General features: G+C 38.0%; 1 protein-coding gene across 5 annotated transcripts in view; it reads right to left on the reverse strand.

Moving 5' to 3' along the window:
• Nucleotides 1–25,608, reverse strand: part of atp11b (ATPase phospholipid transporting 11B (putative)) — a 66,528-nt gene that overhangs the window by 28,252 nt on the left and 12,668 nt on the right. For all 5 annotated transcript variants that reach the window (XM_053635624.1, XM_053635625.1, XM_053635627.1 and 2 more), the window contains exons 2-20: nucleotides 20,717–20,833; nucleotides 19,393–19,482; nucleotides 18,153–18,233; nucleotides 15,925–16,032; nucleotides 15,393–15,521; nucleotides 14,173–14,276; nucleotides 12,040–12,087; nucleotides 11,870–11,934; nucleotides 11,651–11,732; nucleotides 11,294–11,444; nucleotides 10,427–10,624; nucleotides 10,103–10,264; nucleotides 9,172–9,347; nucleotides 8,734–8,802; nucleotides 8,163–8,236; nucleotides 6,478–6,581; nucleotides 4,706–4,887; nucleotides 1,260–1,463; nucleotides 43–196 (exon numbers count right to left, since the gene is read on the reverse strand). In XM_053635624.1, coding sequence (XP_053491599.1) covers nucleotides 43–196; nucleotides 1,260–1,463; nucleotides 4,706–4,887; nucleotides 6,478–6,581; nucleotides 8,163–8,236; nucleotides 8,734–8,802; nucleotides 9,172–9,347; nucleotides 10,103–10,264; nucleotides 10,427–10,624; nucleotides 11,294–11,444; nucleotides 11,651–11,732; nucleotides 11,870–11,934; nucleotides 12,040–12,087; nucleotides 14,173–14,276; nucleotides 15,393–15,521; nucleotides 15,925–16,032; nucleotides 18,153–18,233; nucleotides 19,393–19,482; nucleotides 20,717–20,833 — 2,298 coding nt within the window. The remainder of the gene's footprint in view (nucleotides 1–42; nucleotides 197–1,259; nucleotides 1,464–4,705; nucleotides 4,888–6,477; nucleotides 6,582–8,162; nucleotides 8,237–8,733; nucleotides 8,803–9,171; nucleotides 9,348–10,102; nucleotides 10,265–10,426; nucleotides 10,625–11,293; nucleotides 11,445–11,650; nucleotides 11,733–11,869; nucleotides 11,935–12,039; nucleotides 12,088–14,172; nucleotides 14,277–15,392; nucleotides 15,522–15,924; nucleotides 16,033–18,152; nucleotides 18,234–19,392; nucleotides 19,483–20,716; nucleotides 20,834–25,608) is intronic.

Here is a 25,608-nt window from a genome sequence, read left to right on the forward strand (position 1 = left end):
CACACACACACACACACACACAGAGAGCAGGGTGTGACTTGCCTTGGCTTTCTGCAGTGGTGCCATCCTGCAGCAGATCACAGCAGAGCAGTTCTTACACACTTCCATGAAGAGCTTCTCATGTTCACGCAGAGCCAGAGACAGACTTGCACCATCCACCACCAACCCGTGCTGGATCACATGGTCCTCTTTGATCCTACACACACACAATCCTGTTTAAGCTCAATCCTGTTTAATCAACACAAACTGGATGATTCACCGCTCTATATTCTACACACCCAGTCAAGTCTTAAAACAGGAGTCTGTAATAGTGGTACAGGAATCAAATAATTTATTATTGATTATTAGATGTAAAGCTGATCCAGACTGAGACAGAGGGACATATTTATGGAAAAAAGGGAGAAGTGGAAAAAATATGAGATGTAAAAGGTGGTTTAGCCTGTGTGTCTGAGCCAATGAAGGAGGCGTGGCTTTTGCATATAAATGTCCTGTGAAGGAGGCGTGGCCTTTGCATCTGTCAGTTCCAATAAAGAAGGCATGGCCATTGCATGTCATCTTGGTTCTTAATTGAATATGAAAAGAACAAATGATGCACGGATTGGACATGTACATGCTAAAGAGCATTTAATTGGATGAAGACAAGAACATCAACAGAATAGTACAGCCACTAGTACAGGAGTAGTCATTATAAAATTGTAATCGTTTACAATTTTGTAAACTAAATTTTATTTTTAAATGATATCTCCAAATTTATTTTTCCTAGATATATTACATTGGTGTCTACAACACTAAGGGACAGGTACAAAAAAAAACAAAACTCTGAAACACCAATTTTGATTTCAGAGGCACTTTAAATAAACATCTGTGGGGCAGAAAGATTCATTTGTCAATTAAACAGTATTATCTCCTTCTGTGTCACTTGACCAATGTCTGGATTCAACTAATTTTTTTTTTTTATATAAACCAAATATGTTTAAGATAAATGTCAATACAGATTGTAATTGAGTTCTGTATGAAATAATGGTCACAAGAATATTATTGTAGCTTGACAGTAATGAATCAATCTTAAATCTACCTAAATCTATCCAAGTTTTCTTCCCAAATTCACTTTTAATGCCTTTTTTGAAATAAGGAGTCTAGTAGTTGTGATTCTGCAGGAGGACTACACCATGTACAGCTAACCAAAAATATGAATAGGAAATAAAATCAAAAGGCATAAAGAGAAATGGGGAAGTGTGTGTGTGTGTGTGTTTGTTTACCTGCGTGCGAGTCTGCGGAGCTGCTCTGCACACTCGTGATCAGATTTCTGCTGCACAAGTTCCAAGATGTTCATTGTGCGGTGAAAGTGGCCGCAGGAGAGACTCACGCTGACCGCTGTCTCATGTTTATCTCCCGTTAGCACCCACACTTTAATTCCAGCCAATCGCAGAGCCTCAATCGTCTCCTGGACCTTCTCCTGCAGCCTGCACGAGAACACACACACACGGTCACAAAAATCGAATGGTATCATACAATTCAGGATTGTGCACTGTATGGCGGGATTAGTTTTCCAGACGTGTGTGTTCGGTAATGCTTTCAGAGGACTGAATCACATGAGATAAGTGATCTCTGTATAATTCACAGAAATGGGCGTGTCCTTGCAATGTACTAAAAATTCCATGTGTACTACACACACCTCATTTTAATACAAATGGATTGGTTTGACCTTTATTGTAAGTGCTTGTTGCAGTGGGTCATGACCACAACAAGTATGTAGGTTGTACCAGTGTTCGCATCCTTTTAAACATCATCTGTTAACTGTTCTGAGATAAGATAATAGACAACATAAAACTTTATTTATCTCTAAGGAAATATTTATGCCAATATCTCATGACAATACAAATAACTATAATTAGAACTGATAAAGAAATAAATAGAAATAAACTTACAATATGTAATAAAAATAGAAATATTCTTTATTATAATACTCTATACCTAATATTCTTATGTTTCCTCATCCCCCCCATGAAATAAATTTCTGGCTAAGCCACTGTGCTAAAAAGAAGTCTGAAATTTCCAAGTGCATTTTAAATATGTATGTGAAAACTCTACTAAAATAAATAAATTTCAATTTCTATGATCCAAAGCACTCATTGATGTATTTCAACCTTACAGAATACATAAGTATTGACAGTGCAGGAGTTAAGTAAGGACAATGTTGCAAACATGATTAAGAAATAAACTCTTTTATAGCCCTAGAGTGTAGATTATAGTAGATTTAACTGCAATTTACCACACACTCAAAGGTCAAATTACAATCTCTGAAGGCCAATTAGTATTTCTTTGCTCCAGTGCAACTCATAAGTTAATGGTCGAGGTGACATGAGTGTGTTGCTGTAGAAATACATCTACACAAGAATAACACACTGCTTATTATACAACTGGATAAATTACAACAAGTCTTTCAACATGTTGTATAATTAAGCAATAATACATGAGCAAGACAGCTGTACATCAACAGGATTGATAGTGTGATATTGCTTTTATACAACAGATTTGTAAACAAGAACATGAATGTAGAATAAGTGACATTTTGGACACATTATGACCAAATACTTTGTTTATTTTGGCTCTGCTATTGTAAATAGATCTTGAAGAAGCCACAGATGGAGAAAGCATTACATGTTTCCATGCAACAGTGATAGCCCATCAGTTAGCTGGCTAGCTTTCTGCTTGTTGGGCCTACACTGATTTCTATATTCTATATTCCGATCTGGTGAAACTGGCTTCCCTTTTTCCTTTTCATCTTCAACAGTCAAGATGTACTCTACTGTAGTAATTGTTTCAATGTAATGAACTATTACTAGAATTGAAATTTTATGTAGCAAACACACAACTGGAAAGCCCGTCGTGCGATCAGATTCGTGGACCATAAATTATGACAAAGGAGGTGTGACCTCTCTTGTCTGTCAGTCATAGTGTGGTCAATTTGTCTTTAAGTCTAATGAAATTGGTGTGGATTTCGTGTCTGTCAATCCATTTTTTAAATGTCTTTTTTTTTTTTTTTTTTTTTTTACTAAGGTCAAGCAGTGACGTCGCAATCATCTATTGGTCATATGTCTTCACATGATACGATTACTAAGGTCAGAGTTCACCAAATTTTAACTTTCATCACATTGCGTAACACGAAAAGTCTACGTGTGAACTTGCGTTTCTGGTCTGCCGTTTTCGGATGCGTTTGACTGGAAGTCAATGGAGTGCTAAAGCCTAGTGTGACCAAAGATTTAAGCATAGCAAAGGAAGCGTGGCTGCTGTGTCTGTTAGGCATAGTGAAGAAGGTGTGGCCACTGTGTGTGTGAGACATAGTGAAGAAGGTGTGGCCACTGTGTGCGTGAGACATAGTGAAGAAGGTGTGGCCACTGTGTGCGTGAGACATAGTGAAGGTGTGGCCACTATGTGTGTGAGACATAGGGAAGAAGGTAGGGCCACTGTGTGTGTGAGACATAGGGAAGAAGGTGTGGCCACTGTCAGTCATGGTGAAGGAGGCGTGGTTGCATTGTCATTCATAATGAAGGAGGCGTGGTCTCTGTGTCTGTCAATCATAAGGAAGGAGACATAGCCACTTTGCCAGTCATATTGAAAGAGTCTCAGTGTCTGTTAGTTCCAGTATATGGTACATTGGTCTGTATTTTGTACAGAATATAAAAAACAAAACAAAAAAACACCAGTTACTGTAATCTTTCAATTATTTTATTGCTCCAAATTCCTAAATGTAAAAGACGACTGCAACTCCTCAACTTTTCTGGTTTTGGAGTTTGAAGAATTTGAGGTACAAACATGCCTGCATAAATGCGAAGATTTGAAAGAACAAGTGAAAATATAAAGAGTGATTTTCAGGACGTATGCAGTGAGCGAAAAATAAATAAGCGTTGCAGAACAGTGCATAACTTCATGCAGTTTAAATCAAAATGACGTGCCAATCAGTGCGATTACAGAGAGAGAGCTCAATGACTGAACAGAGTCTCAAGGGATCGAGGTTGAAAACACGAAGCAGTCACACCACACTGTGCACATGAATATAATCTGTGACTTGGGTTTACTATTTTAAGGGACACTGCAGAGAAGGATGAGGGGTCACATGTTCAGCACGCACACACACACACACACACAGAGCAAGAGAGAGAAAGAGTGAGAGAGAGCGGGGGGGGGGGGGGGTGTGAGGTCGAGAAAGAGAAGGATGGATGAAAAAGAAAATGATTAAACAACAGAGTGAGAAAGGGCAATAGGGTAGAAGTGAAGTGTGGAAAAGTGAGAGTGTGATAGTAAGCCATCAACCGAGGAAATGAAAGTGAGAAACAACGAGGAAAATAGGAAAATAAAAAAAAGACAGGGAGAGAGGACAAAATGTGGTAACCAGATTAAAATTTATTTAAATATAAAAAATGCTAGCTAGATGCAGTTACTCCAGTACAAATTTGGTATAATAAAATAAAGAATAAAATGCCTGCTAATTGACAGAAAATGTCTTGGATGAACCATACACTCTGTTCAGAGGTATAAAACTTTTTTTCTTTTTAATTACCAACCATAGCTGTGGAAAACCTGTGCTGTACCTTCTATGATGTATGTATGAGTCTATAGTGAGCTGTAGGGTATTATAATGTCTTGTGATTATAGTTTAATCCTTGAACACACTCCAGTGGGCTTGTGAATGTGTGTGACTCACTTGTCTTCCACTCCAGTGGCTCCGAGCAACTTCAGGTCTTTCTCGATGAAGTTAAAGGCATCAATGAGCCTCTCTTCTCTTTGCTGGAGAGCCGTTCGAGCCTCGTGGATCCGCTGCTCCACTTCCTTATACTCCTCCGCACTGAAGAGCCTGTAGGCCACCACCAGTGTCCTCAAACCCTTCTGTAAACAACACAGGAAAATAACCACAACATTTCAGATTCATCAAATATCCAGTAGTACTTTACAGGGGTTGGCAATTGTTGGTGTTTTCACAACACAAAGAACTGAATCGGCTGAGGTTTGGCTACCCCCCCCAAAAACAAACAAAAAAACAAGCAAAGCAGTACTGATGGATTTAAAAAATTACTTAATTATTCCCCATCACTGAAAATACCCACAAAAATGTGAGAAAAGTGATGATGCAGCAGAAATTACTGTTACCACCCAAAGATTATTTTCAAAAAGTGTTTTATTCCTCTTATAACAGAGCAATTTGTCAACAATTACAATTTTTTATTTATTAAAATAAAACCAATACATCCATTCATAGTTTAATGTTGTGGAATGTCACTTATGTTACAGCAGCTATAAACTATTGGTCCCTCACCAGCATCTATTTTTCTCTCTCTCTTTAAAAGCACGTTGAATCAAACACTTGTCTCAGTATCACTGCAATTTTTTTTTTTTACTGTGTTGTTACTGGTTACTAATAAGTGTAAAATCCTCAATACATGTGTGTAAAAGAGCCACACCCAATTTAACTGCTAAAGTCCCACATCACCCACAGCCTACATGTCACATGTGTGTGTAAGGAGAGGCTCTAATGAGCATTGCTGTTACTGCCAAGACACTGATGACTCCTCACATGGTGTTGTTTTTCCCAAGGGAATGCTTGGTGCACTGTTTCACTCTCTAAATTACATTATCTCATGATTAGATTTATTTATATTATTGCAAGCTTAGCACGAATTTCTTCAGCGGCACAGAAAGCTGTTTTTCTCCGATCACACGTAATCAGTTATACGATGTGTCCCAATCTTTAACATACATACAAAAACTGTGTTCTAAGGAAGGTTATTTTGGGCAAATCTGAAAGAGTATGGGAAGTTTCTCTCCCATCAACTTTAATATTCCTGCAATTTCATATTTCTTTTCTGTTAATGTATCTGCTGTAAGAGCAGCTCTGACAGTAGTGCAGCTGGTTTATATTAATGTGCTCATTCTAATACGTTAGCATTTCTATAGTAACAGTTCATACACGGGGGCTTGGCGGACGTGCCACATAAACAGATTTTTAAAAATGTATTATATGGTGAAGCTTTCTGTAAGATGATGTTTAATTAACATTTTTCCAGAGGTAAAACTGTTACTTTAAGTTTTCTTCAGGACAGAGTTTACACTTTGTTGTTTCTTGTAAAGCTGCGTTTTTGTTTTTTTTTGTCTCATTAACTTCAAGAAGAGAGGTTGGTGTGGGAACAACTGTTTATAGCTGCTATAATGCAAGTGAGAACAGGAACTAACCTGTTTCGCAGATGTTCTACAAGATTAAATGTAACTGTAAACAGATATAATGTAGGATATGCCATTCAATAATAAACTAAAAATTGTAATCATGAACAAATTGCTGTGGCAACACTAAAAATGTGCTGTAATGGGAAAACAATCAGCTTCAGGGTAGTAACAGTAACTCTGCTTCATCGCACCACACCTTTAATGATTATTTCCCTACAACAGCACAAGATATTTGTCCTGTAATTCGAAGTCTCTTACCAGGGCGAATTCATCCACGTGTACTCTGGTCTTCTCGATCTCTCCACTCTTGGTGTAGGGAAGAATAGAGGACTCGGCTCCTTTAGTGAACAACACTTTCTCCCCTAGCACATCAAACAGAGCATGTTGTCAGCTGACTCTGGGTTTAACCTCTGGGTTTATTTCACCAGACTTAAACTCTTCATAGACATACTGTTAATTACAGATCAGCATTAGAGATGCATTGCTATTTACATGTTTAAGATGATGTTTAAATATATACCTGTTAAAACAGGGGTCGGGAACCTTTTTTCATTAAAGAGCCATTTTTCCTTTTTGGTTAACTCATTTTTTTTCGAAAGAGCCATTGCAAAAACTATTATTTTACTATTCTAAAACAACAACAAATTTATTCGATAAAATTTCAATAACAATAACTTATATTTAGGTTCCTAGACACCTCAAAAACAAACAAACATTAGCTAACGTTACAATATGGAATTAATTGTGCAGGCCTTTCACTTTGAAGTTGAGTTTCCACCTGAGCAGCATAAAACCTTGTGTGTGAGAGTGTCTGTAGACTCTTCCAGTGTGCTGGAATATATCTGTGCTTCCCCTCCCCCCACCCCCCCATGTGCCTTCATGCCAACATGTTCTGTGTGAATCAGACACAGCAGAGCACCAGAGCTTTCAATAGAAGCAGATGTTTCAGTCCAGTCACTTTGAAATTTTCGATGCTCCTCTGAATTCTTTCTTTTCGCTATCTCCACAAATTAGCTTGGTAGCTGCTTGAATCTGAGCACGAGAGATAGAAACGCAGGTGGCTTGCCGTTGACTGGTGTCGTGACACTTGCACACAGCACTGCATACGTGCACTAGCTGGAACAACTAGCTGGAATTGCAACCGACTTTGCATTTTCTGCAGGAAACCGATTTCTAGTTATGTGTCCAAGTTTTTAACGACCATATATGGGTGAAGAGTGAGACACCTGGCAAGCCAGATGATTTCTGTCAGAGTAACATGCGGCTCGCGAGACATTAATCCCTGATAGGTGCTGTTGCAACCGTAGTATGCAACAATAAAGTAATAACCTTTATCAATAATAGAAGAACATTCACCTTATGGAATAATTACAGTAATATAAAGACTTTCCTGTGTTTACACTAGCGAGCGACAAGACGCTTATAGTTTGTCTGTTGTGTAGCAAGCGCTACTGTTGTTGATTTACTTTTGTTTAAAACATACTCTAAAATACAAAAATAAATAACACTGATAAGTGTTAAAAATGTTTGTTTGATTTATGAGATACGTACTCAGCTTCACTTGCAGATTATCAGTGCAAGATAACCATACTAGCTACCTACACTCATCAGAGGCACAGGCGATCACAGCTACTTCCTTCCAAGCTTTATTTTAATTCCTAACTTCTCTATAAACATTTCCAATTCAGGAATAATTCATTTAAATTTATCGCTTTATAATGTCATACCTAATTTACAACAAACCGACAACTTTAAGTCTGTGTGCAACCATCATTTTGCACGCTACCTTGCACACACTGCACTTAGTATGTACACTACCCACCCATATTTATGCCTATATTGTATATCTCTATTGTATTCTTGTATACTGAAAGCATTTTTTTTGTTGTCTGGTGTAATGTGACATCTATATGGTGTAAATTCAAAGAATTCTGCTCACACACCTGATGGAGTCTGTAATATCACACTCATGCGCCTTCGGTTTGGGTCAAACTCTAACACATGAAGAAGTTTATACCTATGGAGAGAAAAAAAACCCCTGAACTGTTGTGACCATAACACACTCAATTAAGTGCACAGTTTAATTTTATACCACAGTGCTGCTGAATTCTGGATTCTGATTGGTCAGAAGGTGTTGATCACTTTTCTCTAAAAGTAGCTCTGACAGTAGAGCAGCTGTAAATAGCAGGTTTATATTAATCCACGCGTTCCAATACGTGAACTTTTCTATAGTAGCAGCTCATTCAAAAGGACACGCCACATAAAAATCGTTGATAAGTTTTCTATGAGGACACATTTATCTGACATGGAAGTTTATTTAACATTTAAATCACGTATTGTTCTTTAAATGTGGTCAAACTGCTGTGGTATAAGAGAAAGACAAACCGTGAGACGTGCTGTTAGAGAAATAACCAATTTTGTGGTGGTAACAGTAATTGGATTATTTTTGCATAACAGCACAACACAGTGTTTTATTCCATACACTACTAGTGTCTAGACAATTTTAAGTCTCACTTTTCTGATTTGCCGAATGTTTTGATCTCCATGTTTTCTCCGTTACTTCCTGCGAAGGCGATGCCCATCCTGCAGAATCAAAACAACACCAATGAACAGAATTCATCAGTAAAGAAAAAAAGAATAACAGTATTTCAATGTCTGAGTAACTGTTACTGTTTACAGTCAAGTAACAGACCTTAGTCACACAGATTTCTCTCTCTCTCTCTATCGCTTTAATTCTTTCTCTCTTTATCTAACACATGCTCCTGTCACTGTGATGCATTACTAACAGCTATTTCAAAATGAACATGTTTTCATTTATAGATTTCCTTGGCGTGATGAAACGGCTAGAACACGTCAAACCTGAGACACGGTAGCACAGTGACACTCTGAACGTCGTGTGTTTAAGCTCCTCTGACACACACACACACACACACAGAGCAAGTTCATTTTTACCTCTTGGTGGCTTCCACGAGGGCTTTCTCATCAGGAGACGAGGCGTAGTACTCCATCTGAGATGTGAATCCATTCGCGTGTGAGAATGGATCGGACACGCCGTCTGCCTGATCATAACTGATCTGAACTGTGTGGCACAGAGAGACTGCTTTCAGGAACAGCTCCTCTTCCCTGCTCTGAAACACACACACACGCACATTTCCATCCAAATGTCCAAAATTATACAGTCAAAACAGCACACTAACACAGGTATTTATTTAGCACATTGTGCTAGCTGGTAACTCTGTCTTTCTTTGTTCCTTTCTTTCTTCCACCTTTTCTTTCTTTTCTCTTTCTTTCCTTCAAGTTTCAGTTCAGGATTTCTTTCTTTTTTCACTTTCTTTCTGTCTTTCCCAACTTTTCTTTATTTTGTTCCCAACTTTTCCTTCCTTTTTTTTTTTTATTTCTGTCTTTCAATCGGCCCTTCTCTCCTTTTTTCTTTGTCATTCACTTCCTTTCTCCTTTTATTTCTTCCTTTATTTCCCAAATTTTCTTTTTTCATTCTTTCTTTCCCAACTCCGCCAGAGTGAAAGGCGATCTGTTTGAGTGACATGCAGAAAAAGCAGTTCACAATGAAAACGAACCCATCAGTGCATTAATCTTTATCTCTTCAGTGAAACACTATCGACAAGGTTTATAACCGTTTGCCTTTTTTTAAAAAAAGAATTAAACAGTTACTTTGTGTCAGAATGCATTTTTCCTTTGCATTTCACTTTCATCAGTGTGTTGTAGTCATGCTAAACTGAAATGCAATCACTGTCCAATCACAGCTCTATACAAGAAATGTTTGAGCTGGTGTTTGTGAGAAAAGACAAGAAATGTGATAAAATGCTCAAACATCAGACACCATCATTTCACACCATGTTCTCTGTGCATTTATATTTTTTATCACCAGGTGAGAAACAGAGCCTGCGTCTAGGACGTCCTCCGTCATTCCCTCAGGGACCAGTCTGCTGTTGATCTCTTGGTATTTGACACCGTTGATGGAGCATTCACGAAACTGCATCTCATTTTCGGTCAATGTTCCTGTCTTGTCAGTAAAAACGTACTCCACCTAAGGCAAAGCAAGAGCAAAAATATTTTACTCTCCTGACTTTTAAAATATTCTATTCAGGAGTGGAAAGATAGAGAAAATAGAAACGTATGTCATATTTTCACTCTGGAAACAAACCCATGACGAGATTTCACACACAAGCGCGCACACCCACACACACACCTGCCCCAGCTCCTCGTTGAGGTCAGAGGTGTTGACCTGGGCTTTCTGGTCACTCTCCTCATGGTAGAGGTCGAGGTCCCAGCCGATGAAGAAGGAACCCAGAAACTTCTGCATCTCCACAGTGACGTACAGCGAAATGGGGATTATGAAGTTGTACAGAACCAGGAAGGCCAAGAAATCGGAGATGAACTGCAAAATCTGTGAGGAAAAAAAAGTCTAAAAATGTAATTAATGGTTTAATAGGCTAAAATAAAATCCTTAGGGTGTTTCCACACTTTTTTCGCCAATAAAAGCACAGACCTGACCATTTTAAGTGCTGATATGGAAAAAGAAAGAACCTGTATGCACTGTAACCATAGCCAGTCCTGGCTAGTATCGGTTAACTAACTATTGACAATATTTATTTATTTATCTCACTATGTATTTACTTACTGAAATCTTTATGTTAAAATTATTTTATTTGATCTTTATCTATTTATATTTATGCAAAGTCTATTATATCTGCAACTTATTATTTCACTTTATTTATTTAAATAAATCTATCATTTGAAATAAATGTTTTATTGTAATAGTATATTTTTATCTTAATGTTATTTCTATTGATCCTTATTATCTATTTATCTCAATTCCATTACAGCTGTAGCTTCTTTCTTTCTTCAAGGTCCATTTATGATTAGTTTTCCCTAATTTAACACTGACAGCTGTACAACAGCTTACAAGCTGTCATTTTTCCAGCACTTTTTTCACCAGCACTTTGCCGTCTACATTTGCTGTTCTCACACAAGCACCCTTTCGAATTGATTGGTCGAGCGGTTAAAACACCCCCCCCTCCCCCCCCCCCCCAAATAAAAACCCCCACAATCTTGCCTTGCTGCTGTTGCGTTCCGTCTCCGTCTTCTGGTTGTAGAACGGCTCGTCCCATTTCTCCTCCGCTTCCCAGGCGTATTTCAAAATGGTACTGAGGACAGCCTCGAAAAGCAGGATAACCAGATAGATGATGAGAAACGTGTTCATCGACCTGGGAGAGATTTACACAATTGACATGGTGCCATTGTGAATTTAAATAAAGGTGAGGGAAATGAGCAAGTATTTCCATTTTGGGTAAACAGAGGAAGTGACACAGAGAAAAATAGAATAGGAAGAATAAGGAAGATAGAGAGAGAGAAAGGTAGTGCGAGAGAGAGAGGGGGAGAGAGAGGGGAAGAGAGAGAAAGAGCTTCATACTTCTCCACTGCTGAGCGTTTCTGGGACTTGCACTTGTAATTCAGAGCCATCTTGGACTCCATGCCTGTGTACACGGCCACACCTGAGTGAAAATAAAATGATAATAATTACACAGATACACACACTTAACTGATACGTTGAAGGAAACTCATAACACACTCATAACTCAGAACACACACAATTGCTTAAGTGCAGAAAAAGGAAATGTAGAAAATCTACCGTAGATCTCTTTGGTGTTTTTCAGTCGTGCTCCTCGAAGCAGGAGGTTTTCTGGTCCTAGAGGTCTGAGCACAACAGATAACACAGTTATTATCTGTTGTGTCTAAGATTTTGTCCTCAGTATGATAATGAGGCACAACAAATCAAAGTTTTATGACTTACAAACCTACCTGACAATCTCTTCCCCATATTGTGTTACTGTGATTCTCCCAACAAATCTGTAATGTAACAGACAAAGAATATAAATGCCCAGGGCAAGAAAATCACACCAAACAACACTAACCATCTCATAACATCTGCACAAAATTACTTATTTTCTTTATATAATAACATATAAAGTTAATAATTAATTAAGTTGACCTTCAGGATTAATAAATAATATCAATAACATCTCAAAAATATTTATTAATTTTAAATATACACTTTAAAATAAAGGTTATGTTAAAAATATATTCTTATTTTTTATTTACATTTATCTTTATTATCTATTTGTCCTATTACACATACTATCCTATTGTCTATCACAGCTATGTCCATCCATTTTCTGTACATTTTATCCTACACAGGGTTGCGGGGAGCCTATCCCAGGGAACTTGGGGCACAAAGCGGGGGGACACCCTGGATGGGGGGGCCAGTCCATAACAGGGCACAATTACAAACACATTCACACACACCCCTTCAGACACTACGGATAATTTGGAAATGCCAATCAGCCTACAAAGCAAATTTTTGGAGTAGCCCTGAAACCCCCGAAGCACTGGGAGAACATGCAAACTCCACACACACAGAGCGGATGCGGGAACCAAACGTGTTATTTTCTGTTGCTATTGCTATAGCTGCATCTATTTGTCTGTTTGTTTTATTTATTTCTTTATCACTTTACACTGAAAAAAAAATGTTTTACAGCAAAGGGTTAGGGTATATTTTTAAAAGACTTTTTTATTCATATTTATCTTTATCCTTATTCTACTACAGCTGCATCTTATTTTTATTTATTTATTTATATACTTATTTATTTAAGGTCAACTTATGACTAGTATTTATACATTTTAGCACAATTAACACAACTGTAATCTTATGCTGTATATTTTTCGTACATTTAAAGGAATATAGGACCATGAAGTATAACTTGAAAAGAAAGAATAGCTTGCTTTTGTTTATTTTTATGTTTACAAAATTGCAATAATAATAATAATAATAATAATAATGTGTTACAAATATATTTTTAATACTGAACTAAATAACAGTGGTTCTTATTCTAGCCATTATTGAACAGACATAATTTTAATTAAAACTGTAATCATTATTACAACATTTTATTATTTAGAACAGGCTTACTATTTATGTCTTTTATTTTCATAATTCTGGGACATGTCATAGTCCAAAAATGTTGTTTTCATTCTGACATTACAGAGTGACTACCGTTTACATGGACAGCAGTAATCTAATTATTGACCTTACTCTGATTAAGATAATAATGTGATTAAGGTGTTTACATGAGTCGCTTTTAGAATATTCCAGTCATGTACCCGTTTTACATGTTTTAGAACATAAATAGATTAACAGCCCACGTCATTACGTCACCGCGCCACACCGTCCGATGTCCCTCCAGAATTTCACATATCAACATATAGTTCATCTTCGTTATGGTACCGTATACAGTTTTGGGTGTTTTGATTTATTTTCAAACGCTTTAAGTGCAGTTAATTATTTGTCATGCTATACGTGCTAATAGACAACTGCTTGAAGCCGTGGGCTGCGTCTCAAACCGTGTACTTACTGTCTATATAGTAGCCGAGATACATGTATTTTTCCCCACTACAGGCCTATAGTAGGAAAGTATGCGGTTTGGGACGCAGCCGTACTCTCATTCGCCGTAAAACGTAAAACTGCCGTGTGTGATCGTGTCCTGTCGCAAAATGCGGTGAAAACTCTCACACGACGTTCATGATGTGATTAAGGTGTTTACATGTCTGTAATACACGTCCATAATGCGACTAAAACAGGAGTACTCCACCTGTCTTAATTCGATTAGAGCTTAATTCGAGTATGACCTTAATTAGATTAAGGTAAGTAAAAATTGCTGTTTACATGGTAGTTTCTTAATCAAAGTATGGTCTTAATCGGGTTAAGAGTGGATTATTGTTGTCCATGTAAACGCAGCTAGTGATTGTATTTTACAGAACAGTTTATTGTAATGTGAAAACCAGGACAAATTGTGTAATAAACATGGTCAGACAATTGAATAAACATTAAAAGAGTACTGAAAGGCAGGACTGAAAGGCGAGCCTTGATTCTAGCACCTGTATAAATCAGGTTCAGGCTGCTGGCACTCCACCACAGCCTGCAGGGCCTCGAGTTGGGACACGGATTGGGACACAGCCGTCTCCGGCACTGCGTAGTGAATCTGAACACAGAGGGGTAATGAGCTGAGCAGCAGTAATGACTTAACGGCTCATTAGCGTGTTGCAAAGGACAGCACAGCAGATGGAAAGCTACAGTTCCTACAGTACTGCTTCACTACAGCGCACAGATTACATTCAGGACAGATTACCTCCTGTTTAACGCTTAACTACATGCAGATAACTCAATATAGGGCAGGTTTATAAAATTTGCTGATTTATTGCACCCATTTAAACCTGATCATGGAGTGATCACAAAATCAGATGTGTTGAAGCAGAAATATCTGATTTTCCAGCAGTTTTTAATGATTAATACTTGTCACACATATCTCACTAGAATATAGTCTGAATTCTGCAATTAAAGAAAATGACTATACTTATGAAAGCAGGCTTGCATAAACACAAAAGTTCTAAGATTGAGGTAATAAGGAGAGTTTTATTTGTCCATTAGCATGTTTTGATCATGTTTCTCCATCATCACTACCATATATGGAGCTGTCCCATGATTTTGGCATCATCTTGTAAAATAATGAAAATCATTGTAGATTATAATTAAAAAATTCTCAAACTAGCAGAAATTTGTAGGGGCTTTCTGTGGTCGCGATGACAATAAAGTGGATGCCAATAACATGAGCACATTGTCACACTGTGTGTTCTAAGACCGGAGAGCTCAACTCAGGACGAATGGACTCTTATGTGATTTTTGTGTAGGACAGCAAAATTGAGCTGAAAATTATACAAGCTTAAGCGGAATCCAATTTATCATATTAAGTACACGGCGTCGTCCTGTCTTACAAACTGTAGATTCAATTCTTAAAGAAATATTTAAATGACAAGCACGGATTCAAGCATTCGATTAGAACTAAGCAATACCAACATACAACTATTTCTAAAAAATGTAATATTTTCAATATCAGCTGAACTAAAATGTTTTGAGGTCTTGAGCACAAACGGACGTATGTGTATTTGCTGCTTTTGTACAGTGACACACTGATCCAGGCCATAAACCAGGCAAAACAGACCTATAGTAATAAAGAGCAATAAATGAACGTAATTAGAAATAAAAAAAGAATTGGGTTTTGGTATCAGTTTCTTAGTTAGAAACTAACAAAGCCACAGACCTTCAGATTTGTCTCTCCATCTAAACTAGTCGTTGTGATGTGACACGTCCCCTCTGCTCGTTCTGAAGACAACAGCACCAGATCAGCCGGAAACGTCTCGTCTTTCGCTACTCGCACTATGTCTCCGACCTGGACATGGAGAGAAAAGACATTCAGAGAAGCCAGAACAATGGCAGTAATCTGTATAGCTCCTTTTTACTGAAAATTATTCACTGCTGCAGGTACAACATACTTTTTAACACCAGAAAAATGACTGCATGGTATGCAATTGCATGGTTGTACTGTCTGCTCAAAATCAGTACTAACAGGACCTAAAGGTACTTCAGGGGCGGGACAATCACAACTTTTTGCTGACTAGTTGTGCATGATTTACGCCTTTACACAGAGAGATTTCCAAACATACTACAAAAATAATCTATATAAAAATGGTAGTGCGACAGAAAGACTTGCTTACTTTTGTTCTTGTTACAGTGTAATGATTTTACAGAAATGGAACGGGAGTGGATTTGATGGATTTACAAATGTAACTCACTCGTATATTCTTGGAGCGAGTCTGCACCAAACTGCCACTGCGCACCACAAATACCGGAGCACCATTTACTTCATTATCGGCTTTGTGTCTCAGCCAGTCCTCGTAGCCCTGCAGAGAGAGAGAGAAAGACAGAGAGAGTGTGAGAGAGTGAGTGTGTGTGTGTGAGAGAGACAAAAAGGAAAAAGTACACGATTCCTCTTTTAAATAATATCAGAATAATCTGTGAATCAGTGTGCTAGTCTAACCAGTGTTATACAGACAGATACCAAAGACACATAAGTGAAGGAGACATGGCCTTTATGCCTGTCAGTATCAGTGAAGGAGATGTGGCCTTTATGCCTGTCAGTGTCAGTGAAGGAGACATGGCCTTTATGCCTGTCAGTGTCGGTGAAGGAAACATGGCCTTTATGAATGTCAGTATCAGTGAAGGAGATGTGGCCTTTATGCCTGTCAGTGTCGGTGAAGGAGACGTGACCTTTACGCCCGTCAGTGTCGGTGAAGGAGACGTGGCCTTTACGCCCGTCAGTGTCGGTGAAGGAGGCGTGGCCTTTACGCCCGTCAGTGTCGGTGAAGGAGGCGTGGCCTTTACGCCCGTCAGTGTCGGTGAAGGAAGCGTGGCCTTTACGCCCGTCAGTGTCGGTGAAGGAAGCGTGGCCTTTACGCCCGTCAGTGTCGGTGAAGGAAGCGTGGCCTTTACGCCCGTCAGTGTCGGTGAAGGAGGCGTGGCCTTTACGCCCGTCAGTGTCGGTGAAGGAGGCGTGGCCTTTATGCCTGTCAGTGTCGGTGAAGGAGGCGTGGCCTTTACATTCACATTTATTCATTTAGCAGATGCTTTTAACCAAAGCGACTTACAAATGAGGAAATGCAAGCAAAGAGATACATCAAGCAGAGATCAATACAAGTAGTGCAACTATACAAGATCTTTAAGCAAGCCATTTTGAAATTTTGAATTTGAGAAAATCAATCAGAGCCACTGCACAAGCATTGGGCATTACCAATAACAACAATTTGGAATGTCGTGAAAAAGAAAGAAACCACTGGTGTACTAACAACTAGATATTGAACAAGTCGGCCATGGAAAACAACAACAGCTGATGACAGAAATATTGTGAGAGCTGTGAAGAAAAACCCAAAAACAACAGTCAGTGGTGTCGTCACAATCCACTGTTCAAAGAAGACTTTGAGAGCAGAATATAGAGGCCGTACCACAAGAAGCAAACCCCTCATCAGCAGTAAGAATCAGAAAACCAGATTGGAATTTGCAAAGAAATACAGAGATGAGCCACAAAACTTCAGGAGCCAAGATTAACCTCTAAGTGATGGAAAGGCCAAAGCATAGAGGAAAAAAAGGCATCTGCTCATGATCCAAACATACAAGCTCATCCATCAAGCATAGTGGAGGTAGTGTCATGGCTTAGGTTTGCGTGGAACAGGCTCACTAATCTTTATTGATGATGTAACTCATAATGGTAGCAGCAGAATGAATTCAAAAGTCTACATAAACATTCGGTCTGCCAATTTACAGAGAAATTCATCCCATCTAATTCGGAGCAAGACAATGACAAGGGGAAAAAGTCAGGGGAAAAAGTGGAAGGTTTTAGACTGGCCAAGTCAATCACCAGACCTTAACCCTAATGAGCAGCATTTCACGTCCTGAAGAGGAGACTGAAGGAAGAAACCAGTAAAATAAAAATTTTTTAAAAAACTGAAAGAAGCTGCAGTACAAGCAAAAGAAGAATGCAACAGTTTGGTGATGTCAGTGGGTCACCAGCTTGATGCAGTTATTGCAAGCAAGGGATATGAAACCAAATATTACGTTTTATTGACTTTAATTTACTTTAAGATTATCTGTACCAATACTTTTGCTCACCCAGAAATTGGGTGGTCTGTTGTACCAGTTTGTCTGATCCCTTGAAAAAATGGGTGGGTTCAAACAAAAGGTGCCATGTTCTAAGTTGTGTAACACATTTATATCTAAATGTCTGGAAATGAAAGCTGAAATTCGGATCTACCGTCTCATTCATCTTTTGATCTCAAACCTAAATGTTTTCAGAGTATTGCAAAAACAAAAGAATTGGCGTTGCTGTTCCAATACATTTGGAGGGCAATGTAGGAGAAAGAAATCCAGAATTTACCACTAATGCTCTTTTACTTTAGGGGTTTAACGCTGAAGACAACAACCACCACGCCTTACACCAGTTTCACAACTCCAAACACAGAAAACTCACCTGTTTAATGGCAGTTACAGTAATGACAAAAAACAAGGGAAGTCCGCTTGTCACTGGGGAAGTTGGTGTGTCTATCATTAACTGTGGAAAGAAGTATAGTGTCATAAGAGAGACATCAACTGCTGTTGGATTGCAATCTCCATTAACACATTTCAGTTAGCAAACCAAAATCGATCACTAAATACAACAACAATAAATTCCGGTTGTAAACAACTCTCAATAGACACAAAAACCCTTAAAAATATGTTTGTACCATAAATTCACAGACCCTTCGGTATATGCTGTTATAGTAAATGAATGGGGGCTGGGATGAGGTAGATGAAGATTACCGTTACCACCGTGAAGCTGAATATTTTCCTACAACAGCATGAGCCTGTGTTTCATTCTTCTTATACCACATCAACCTGCTAACCATTACAATTTTTTTATCTATTAATGAAGGATCCATCATACTTTTTATCCATTTATAGTTACATTTAAACAAGTTAGTTCCTGTTCTCATGTATGTTACAGCAGCTATAAACAGTCGCTCCCTCACCAGCCTCTCTTTTATTCCTCTAATATACATCTGTATATTATCTGTATATAATCCAGGGGTAATCTGGGTACTGCTGTATAACTATATCTCCTACATATATTTATGACTAATACTTGCATATATTATTTTTAATACTATTATAGTTTTTCTATTATAACATAGTGTAATTAACCTCCATAATGCTATCTATTGAATAAGCACAATATTAACCATCCATAGCCTTGTTTATTCATTTACAGTATCTATCTATCTATCTAATCCCACTACTGCAATTATGATTTCGCTCAGATTTCAGTCGTAGCTCCAGGACAATCTGGCTCTCATGACCTTTACTCTAAGATTTGATAAAGACCAAGCTGGCTCAAGGGCACTGGCATGATCAAATAAAGATTACAAAAATAATATTCTTCAAATGGAATGAGAAACATACACCAGGTAAATAAATAAATGTAATCAGTCACATAGAGTTCAAATAAAACTTATTATGAGCAGTATAAAGGAAAGCAGAGGAATCCATGATTCATGACAGAGGGTTGTGATGATAAAGGACATTCAGAAGCCTGCTGCAGACAACTGCTAAATTCCTCACTTCCTCATTCCTCAGGTATGGTAAAGCACTTCACTCTCACGCACTCTCACGCACTCTCACGCACTCTCACGCACTCTCACGCACACAGAATCCTGAGAAGTGCTGGGTCTTACCTGGACAAGGAAGATGATGAGGAAATAAAAATTGGCTATCCTTCTGAACTGTTCAAACAGATTTTTGGGAATGAAGTTCCATATGGTGTACTGCAGAGAAAACAAAGCTGTGTGAGTGATTTCCTGCCCCATCAGGCAGAGAAAAGAAGAAAGAATACTTTAAAAAAAAAAAAAAATTTTGAGATTGGATTTTTGATTTCCATGAGCTGTAAGCCGTAAGCTGTTTTTGAGATGCACCTATGCACATATGTGTGTATGTGTATATATTCTAGTTAATGATATTCTAGTTAATGATATTTTCTTAATTGTATTCATACAAATTTGAACAAATGAGGATGTTAAAGCTGGATTTTTTTAGTCCATACAAATAAAGTGAAACGAAAAGGCACAAACACTAACCTCACCCTTTCCATGCAACCTTGTATTCAGTATATTCAGTATCCTTGTATTCAGTGTATGTGTGTGTGTGTGTATATATATTATATATATATATATATACACATATATATATGGGTGTATATTTAAAATATTGTAACTTAAGTCTTTTAACGTCAGAATTAACAATATTTCCGTTGTTATTTTTATATAATATTTTTTTACAATTTATTTTCAAAATCATGAATTTTAAGATTATTTTATGAACACCACTAAAGTGGTTTCATAGATAGCAGGCCTGTGTGCATGGTTCAATTGTCTCTTTTTACACAGAATGGTGCAATAAACAAAAAACATTCAGAGAGCAGAGGCTCTGCAGGCTGATACTCCTGGTCAGAGGAAAATGGCCAGATTTGTTTGTGCTCCCAAAAAGGGATATAGTAACTCATATAATCACTCTTTACAACTGTGATGAGCAGAAAAGCATCTCAGCATACATAAAACATTGAACCCTGTGGTGGGTGAACAGCAGAAGATCATAATGGGCTCCACTCCTGTCAACCAAGAACAGGAAATCTGAGTCTATCATGGGTTAGGGTGAGCCTGTTCCCATGATAACCTCAGATTCATGAATGTGCAAGCCTACAGATGTTCCTAATAAAGTGGACTGTGCGCGCATGTCATAATATCAGAATTACAGTTTTCAATAAATAAAAGTAATAATTTTATCATTTTAACAGGGAAAAACTGTTAACGCAGAGAAAAGTGGTTTATTACAGACGCCACCTTAATAAACCCACACTGTGAATAAGGCTTAACTGTTATTACTGCAGTGTGTACACAACGCCATTTTTGAAACATATCCCATAATTTTAGGACGTAGACTATAGGTTTTGTTGTGCTGCAGTAGTGGTTATGTAATTAGGAGACTCTCTCAGTCCAGACTTACCTTGGAGGAGATGATTCTGTTATCCGCAAACCTCTGTGGAATGTAATGTCCGTGCTGAGGGAAGCGGTTTGCGATGTAAACGGTTCTGGTGTCACTTTGATGCGGTGGGTCGAAACCCTGCAAGAGAGGAACATAAATATGTCAGAATGTCAGACACTCAGGCTGTCTCTGTCTAATGATTGGTAATCATTCCAAGAATTAAGCTTTCTTTCTTCCTAGTGGACTTTCATTTTCTATCAATCTATCGGTATGTATGTATGTATGTATGTGACTGACTTGAACAATCACAGGAAGGAAGACCAAATCAAGAACAATTAGGCAATTAATTATAATGTTTAAATTTCTTGAAGCCATAATTTCTGGAAATTATAGCACTAGGTGATGTAACATGAATCTATTATTATGCCAGTAACAAGTTACTACAATTTAATTCAATGAAAAATATTAGAAGTCCTCTTTAGAGTCTGCTTAGTCTTTAAACGTAGGGAGGGAATGACTGTTTATAGCTGCTATAATGTCAGCAAAAACATACCCATATCAAATGTAACTATAAATGGATAAAAAGCATGACGTCACAAAATTTTTTTTACAGTTGGCAAATCCCTGTGGTATAAGAGCAATAAAACACTTCAGGGTATTTTGTTACAAGAAAATAATTGAAACTATTGAGTGATAACAGTAACTCTGCATTGCACCAGGAGACATTACACCAGCTCACTGTGCATCATTTTCCTCCAACTAGGGATGTCAAAAATCTAGTAGTATTTTTTACCAAAAATCTAGTAGTCGGTACCAATACCACCAAAAGTACACGATACCAAAGTCGATACCACGATGTGGTTTAAAAAAAGAAAGAATAAGAAAAAACATTTTTTAATAAAATTAAAAACTCCTGGAGGACATCCTCCTCTGGCTGATACTGGCCGAGAGAGAGAGGGGGATATTTTAGTTGTCAAACACTGTCCGACAATGACTAATAACAAGTGCTAAAGTGCACTCCTAAATGCACACGCACACACACCCACCCACCCACCCCTTATACTCTGAATGCAAGCATTAGTTTATATTCACTGATATGGTGGCAGGCCAAAAAGATTTATTAAAAGCATGAACATTTGAGTAATTATTAGTGACATTAGGCTACATTTAGCTGACAGGACACGGGCTGAATGGTGATGCATGGTGGCCCATTAGGAGGTAGTTTATAACATTGCAATGCATTTGCGTCATTAACAAATGACTGGCTATCGCAAAAATTACATGGAGCATAACGTTAGCTGGTTTCACGGCCACAATGCCAACTGCCTCAAACAAACATAAGATAGGGCCTGTGTTTCAGGTGCTTTGCCAAATTCCAGGTGTTTCCTCGCTTTGTTTGAAATGAATGATAGCATCGGTTGGACACTGGAAACCGATACAAGCTTTCCTCTCTCTTCCTCTCAATGGGTTGGGGTGGAGCTAAACTTGTCAAGCTAAGCTAATCTTCTGTAGTGTTTCCCGTGTGCTTGTAGGCGTTCTTCTTCTTCTTCACCACTTGTGGACCGACTAGAACTCTTGCATGTATTTGCTTCCCCCATCAGGTCCGGAAGAATTGCAACCTCGGTACCTCCATATTACCATCGATACCTATGCTACTGCAGAAAAACAAGTACCGTCACATTTTAAGAATGTTGGTACCGACTTGGTACTGAAGTATCAGTTCTCGTGACATCCCTACCTCCAACACATCTGCCCAAGTGATACTCCATATATTTGATCAGTCATTGCAAATTTTAGTGCCTAGATTGAGATAAATTTGTGAAGCAGTATTAAAGTTGGTGACTGGAATTCTGAGAAAACCGAAAGGGAAAGTCGAATGTAAAGAAATTATTTAAATATTAGACGCCAATGTATTTCTGAGATCTGATGCCTGTAGAACTTACAGACCTATTGGAGCAGAAGTGACAGCACATTACTTCAACTCGTAAAATAAAAATGGCCTTGAGGAGGAAACGTGCCCGAGTGCTGGCCTGAAAAGTGCATTATTAATTTAGACGCAGAGCAGCCGAACAATTCATTACGGAAAGGTCCTGCTCGCAGCACTGCACACTTAAATCACTTACTACTGGATTCCACTACTGCCTTTTTATTTACAGTCCCTCAGGAAGGGATGAGGGATGTCAGACACCATGCACAACAGGCAGAAATCACATTCCTGAAGAAGCTTTTCTGTAAGGATGTGACCTCTCACTACACAAGTAACTGGATTAGGGTGCAGTTTAGATTTCTCTCCAACTTAACTACCGCACATCTGTCTGAATAATTAAATCCAAAGAGGGACACTAATCGAATCATGGCCAGATCTATCGCCATGACAACACGAGCCATTTCCATAAAGCAGCTAAGAATGGAAGAAATGTTTCTGCTTTGCCTTTGCCTCTCTATTTTTTTCAGGAAGATAAAAAGAACACAGATGAGCACAGAACAAAAGGTCAGGCTGAAAATTTTAAATCCAAAAGTGGTGCTCTAATGGTATACTGTAGCAAGGAATTGTGAAATCATAATAACCTTGTTTTATGCTTACACTTTTACAGGTCTGAAATGAGTTGAAATGACAATAAAGCCACTTGACTATTGACTTAGTCAATAGGCTTATTAACAGCTGGTACAGTACACAGTGAAATGAAACAACGTTCCTCCAGGGCCATGGTGCTATGTACAACAACACAGGACTACATGAGACTACACACAACTAAATAGGACCTGTAGAAATGTGTAGGTCTTATTTAGTTCTGTGTAGTCTCTAAAGTTTGGAAAGAAGCAGCGGAGATCTGGTGAGTGTGCGTAGCTAGTACTGTTACATACCTAACTTGTAAATCTGTAAACAACTGATTTTCACAATGAATAGTGTGGTATTTTGTGTTTGACACATTAGCTTTAGAAGGTATGGATAGCTACTATGGTTTTTCCAATGGAACAAATTTTTTTTTGATAGGCCACGCCCACAAGGAGATGCTTTCTCTTTCAACTTATAAAGACAAAGTGATTAATACTGACATTGTAAGACATTTTGAGGAAAAAAGGTTCTCAAAAATCTCTTTATGAGAAGATGGAGACTTTTGTACGAACAATTCATAATAATTAATTTCTTTCATTTTCACCACTGGCGTGTGCTTTTTTCAACGGTATTGTGATTCATTAATATCATGCTATTTTTAGACCAGGTTATCCTACCATGAACATTTCAAACCAGAACACCCTGACTCAAGGCTATGTTGAAAACTTTAACTTAGTGCAAGTGTAAATCTTTTAGTAGTTCATAAACTCAAGCGTAACAGCCATTTACGCTCAAAACAGGCTGAGAAAGAACATCTCCTGCAACCAGCTGATATCTTTTATGACATGACCATGAGCTTTCCTTATGATTACATGATATTTAAGATCAGGGATTAGAGAATTTTTTTTTTTTTAATTTAGGTTTGTTGCGAACAAAACCAATATTTTTTATGTTCCTGCTACAGCATGCCACGCCCCACCCCACTCTGCTCAATGGAAACCGGTCAGAACAAAATGAAAGAGCTGTTAATTACATTTTTTAAGTATGATAGCCAGCTCTACTTATAGGAAGCCTAGTGTATAAATAGAAACCAAAATGTGTATTTATTTTAAATATGTTTTCATAGTGTCCCACTACTTTGCTTGCAGAATCTAGAAAATGTTTTTCTATCAAAAGATCTTCAAAACCCTGGCTGTAGCAGCTATCCAATATAATATCATCCTGTAGGCAGACCGGAAAGGAGAAAGTCTGGGCTGGAAGTTAGGCCTGTTGGGAAAATGCTTAGGTTTAGTCATAAAAAGATAATCTAACTGGTTAAGCACTTTTTAAAATATCATTTTCACTTTGGAACAATTTGAAGGGATTTTGTTTGCTATCAATAACAGTGAAATATTTGGCTCCTTTTTGCTTTCGTTCTCTGTGATGTTTCTAATTCTTGTTCAAGAAAGACTTCCACTTTCAAATATTCAGGGCTGAGGTGGCAGTGAAAAGACCGCATGTGAAAGCACAGAATTACTACTGCTGTTTCTGTTCCATGGAAATTAGTGAGTGAGGAAGCCACGTCATCCAACCTGTGTGACAACACACGCTTTCAACAGCTGCCCTTGTGGAGCTTTTGTGTTTGCACACACGCACACACACACGCACACACACAGGCACACACACAGGCACACACACACGCACACACACACACACACACACACACGCACACACACACGCACACACACACGCGCACACACACACACACACACACACACACACACGCACACCCTTGTATAAACGCTCCAAGGGCAGCCAGTATGTATGTGAGTCAGTCAGTCAGTCCTTTTTAAAAAAAACAATGCACACAGGAAATAACTTACAAGATTAATCCATGAATGCAAAATGAGTTTCATTTTTAAAGAAATTTAATGCAACAAATGCGTTAGAAATTTATCATTTGTACAGAAAGAGTTAGGCATCACTGACACAGCACATTCCTCCCACCATTAATTACAGACTGTTCTCCAAAGAAAGGTTTCCATAATGGTGGAATGGGATAGTGTGTGCATGTCCAAGTTATTGTGTAATGCCACTTATTATAAAAATGAACAGAAAAACCAGTACATTTCACTTTAAAGTAAATCTTGGTGTGTGTAAGCACACTTTACATTCATTTTGCATGCCATGCCCTTCATTTCCATTTAGAAAAAAAAAAAAAAAACAGCAAAGAGAAAATTCCCAGCCTGTTCGAGTGTTTAAAGCTGTTCAGAAAGTATATTATTATTGTTATTATAAAAACATTCTGTAATTAATGTGCTGGTTCTAATAAGTTATGGTTTCCATAGTAACAGCTCATTCACAGGAATTTGTACAG

This window comes from Ictalurus furcatus, chromosome 10 (assembly GCF_023375685.1).
Source record: "Ictalurus furcatus strain D&B chromosome 10, Billie_1.0, whole genome shotgun sequence".
Lineage (NCBI taxonomy): Eukaryota > Metazoa > Chordata > Actinopteri > Siluriformes > Ictaluridae > Ictalurus > Ictalurus furcatus.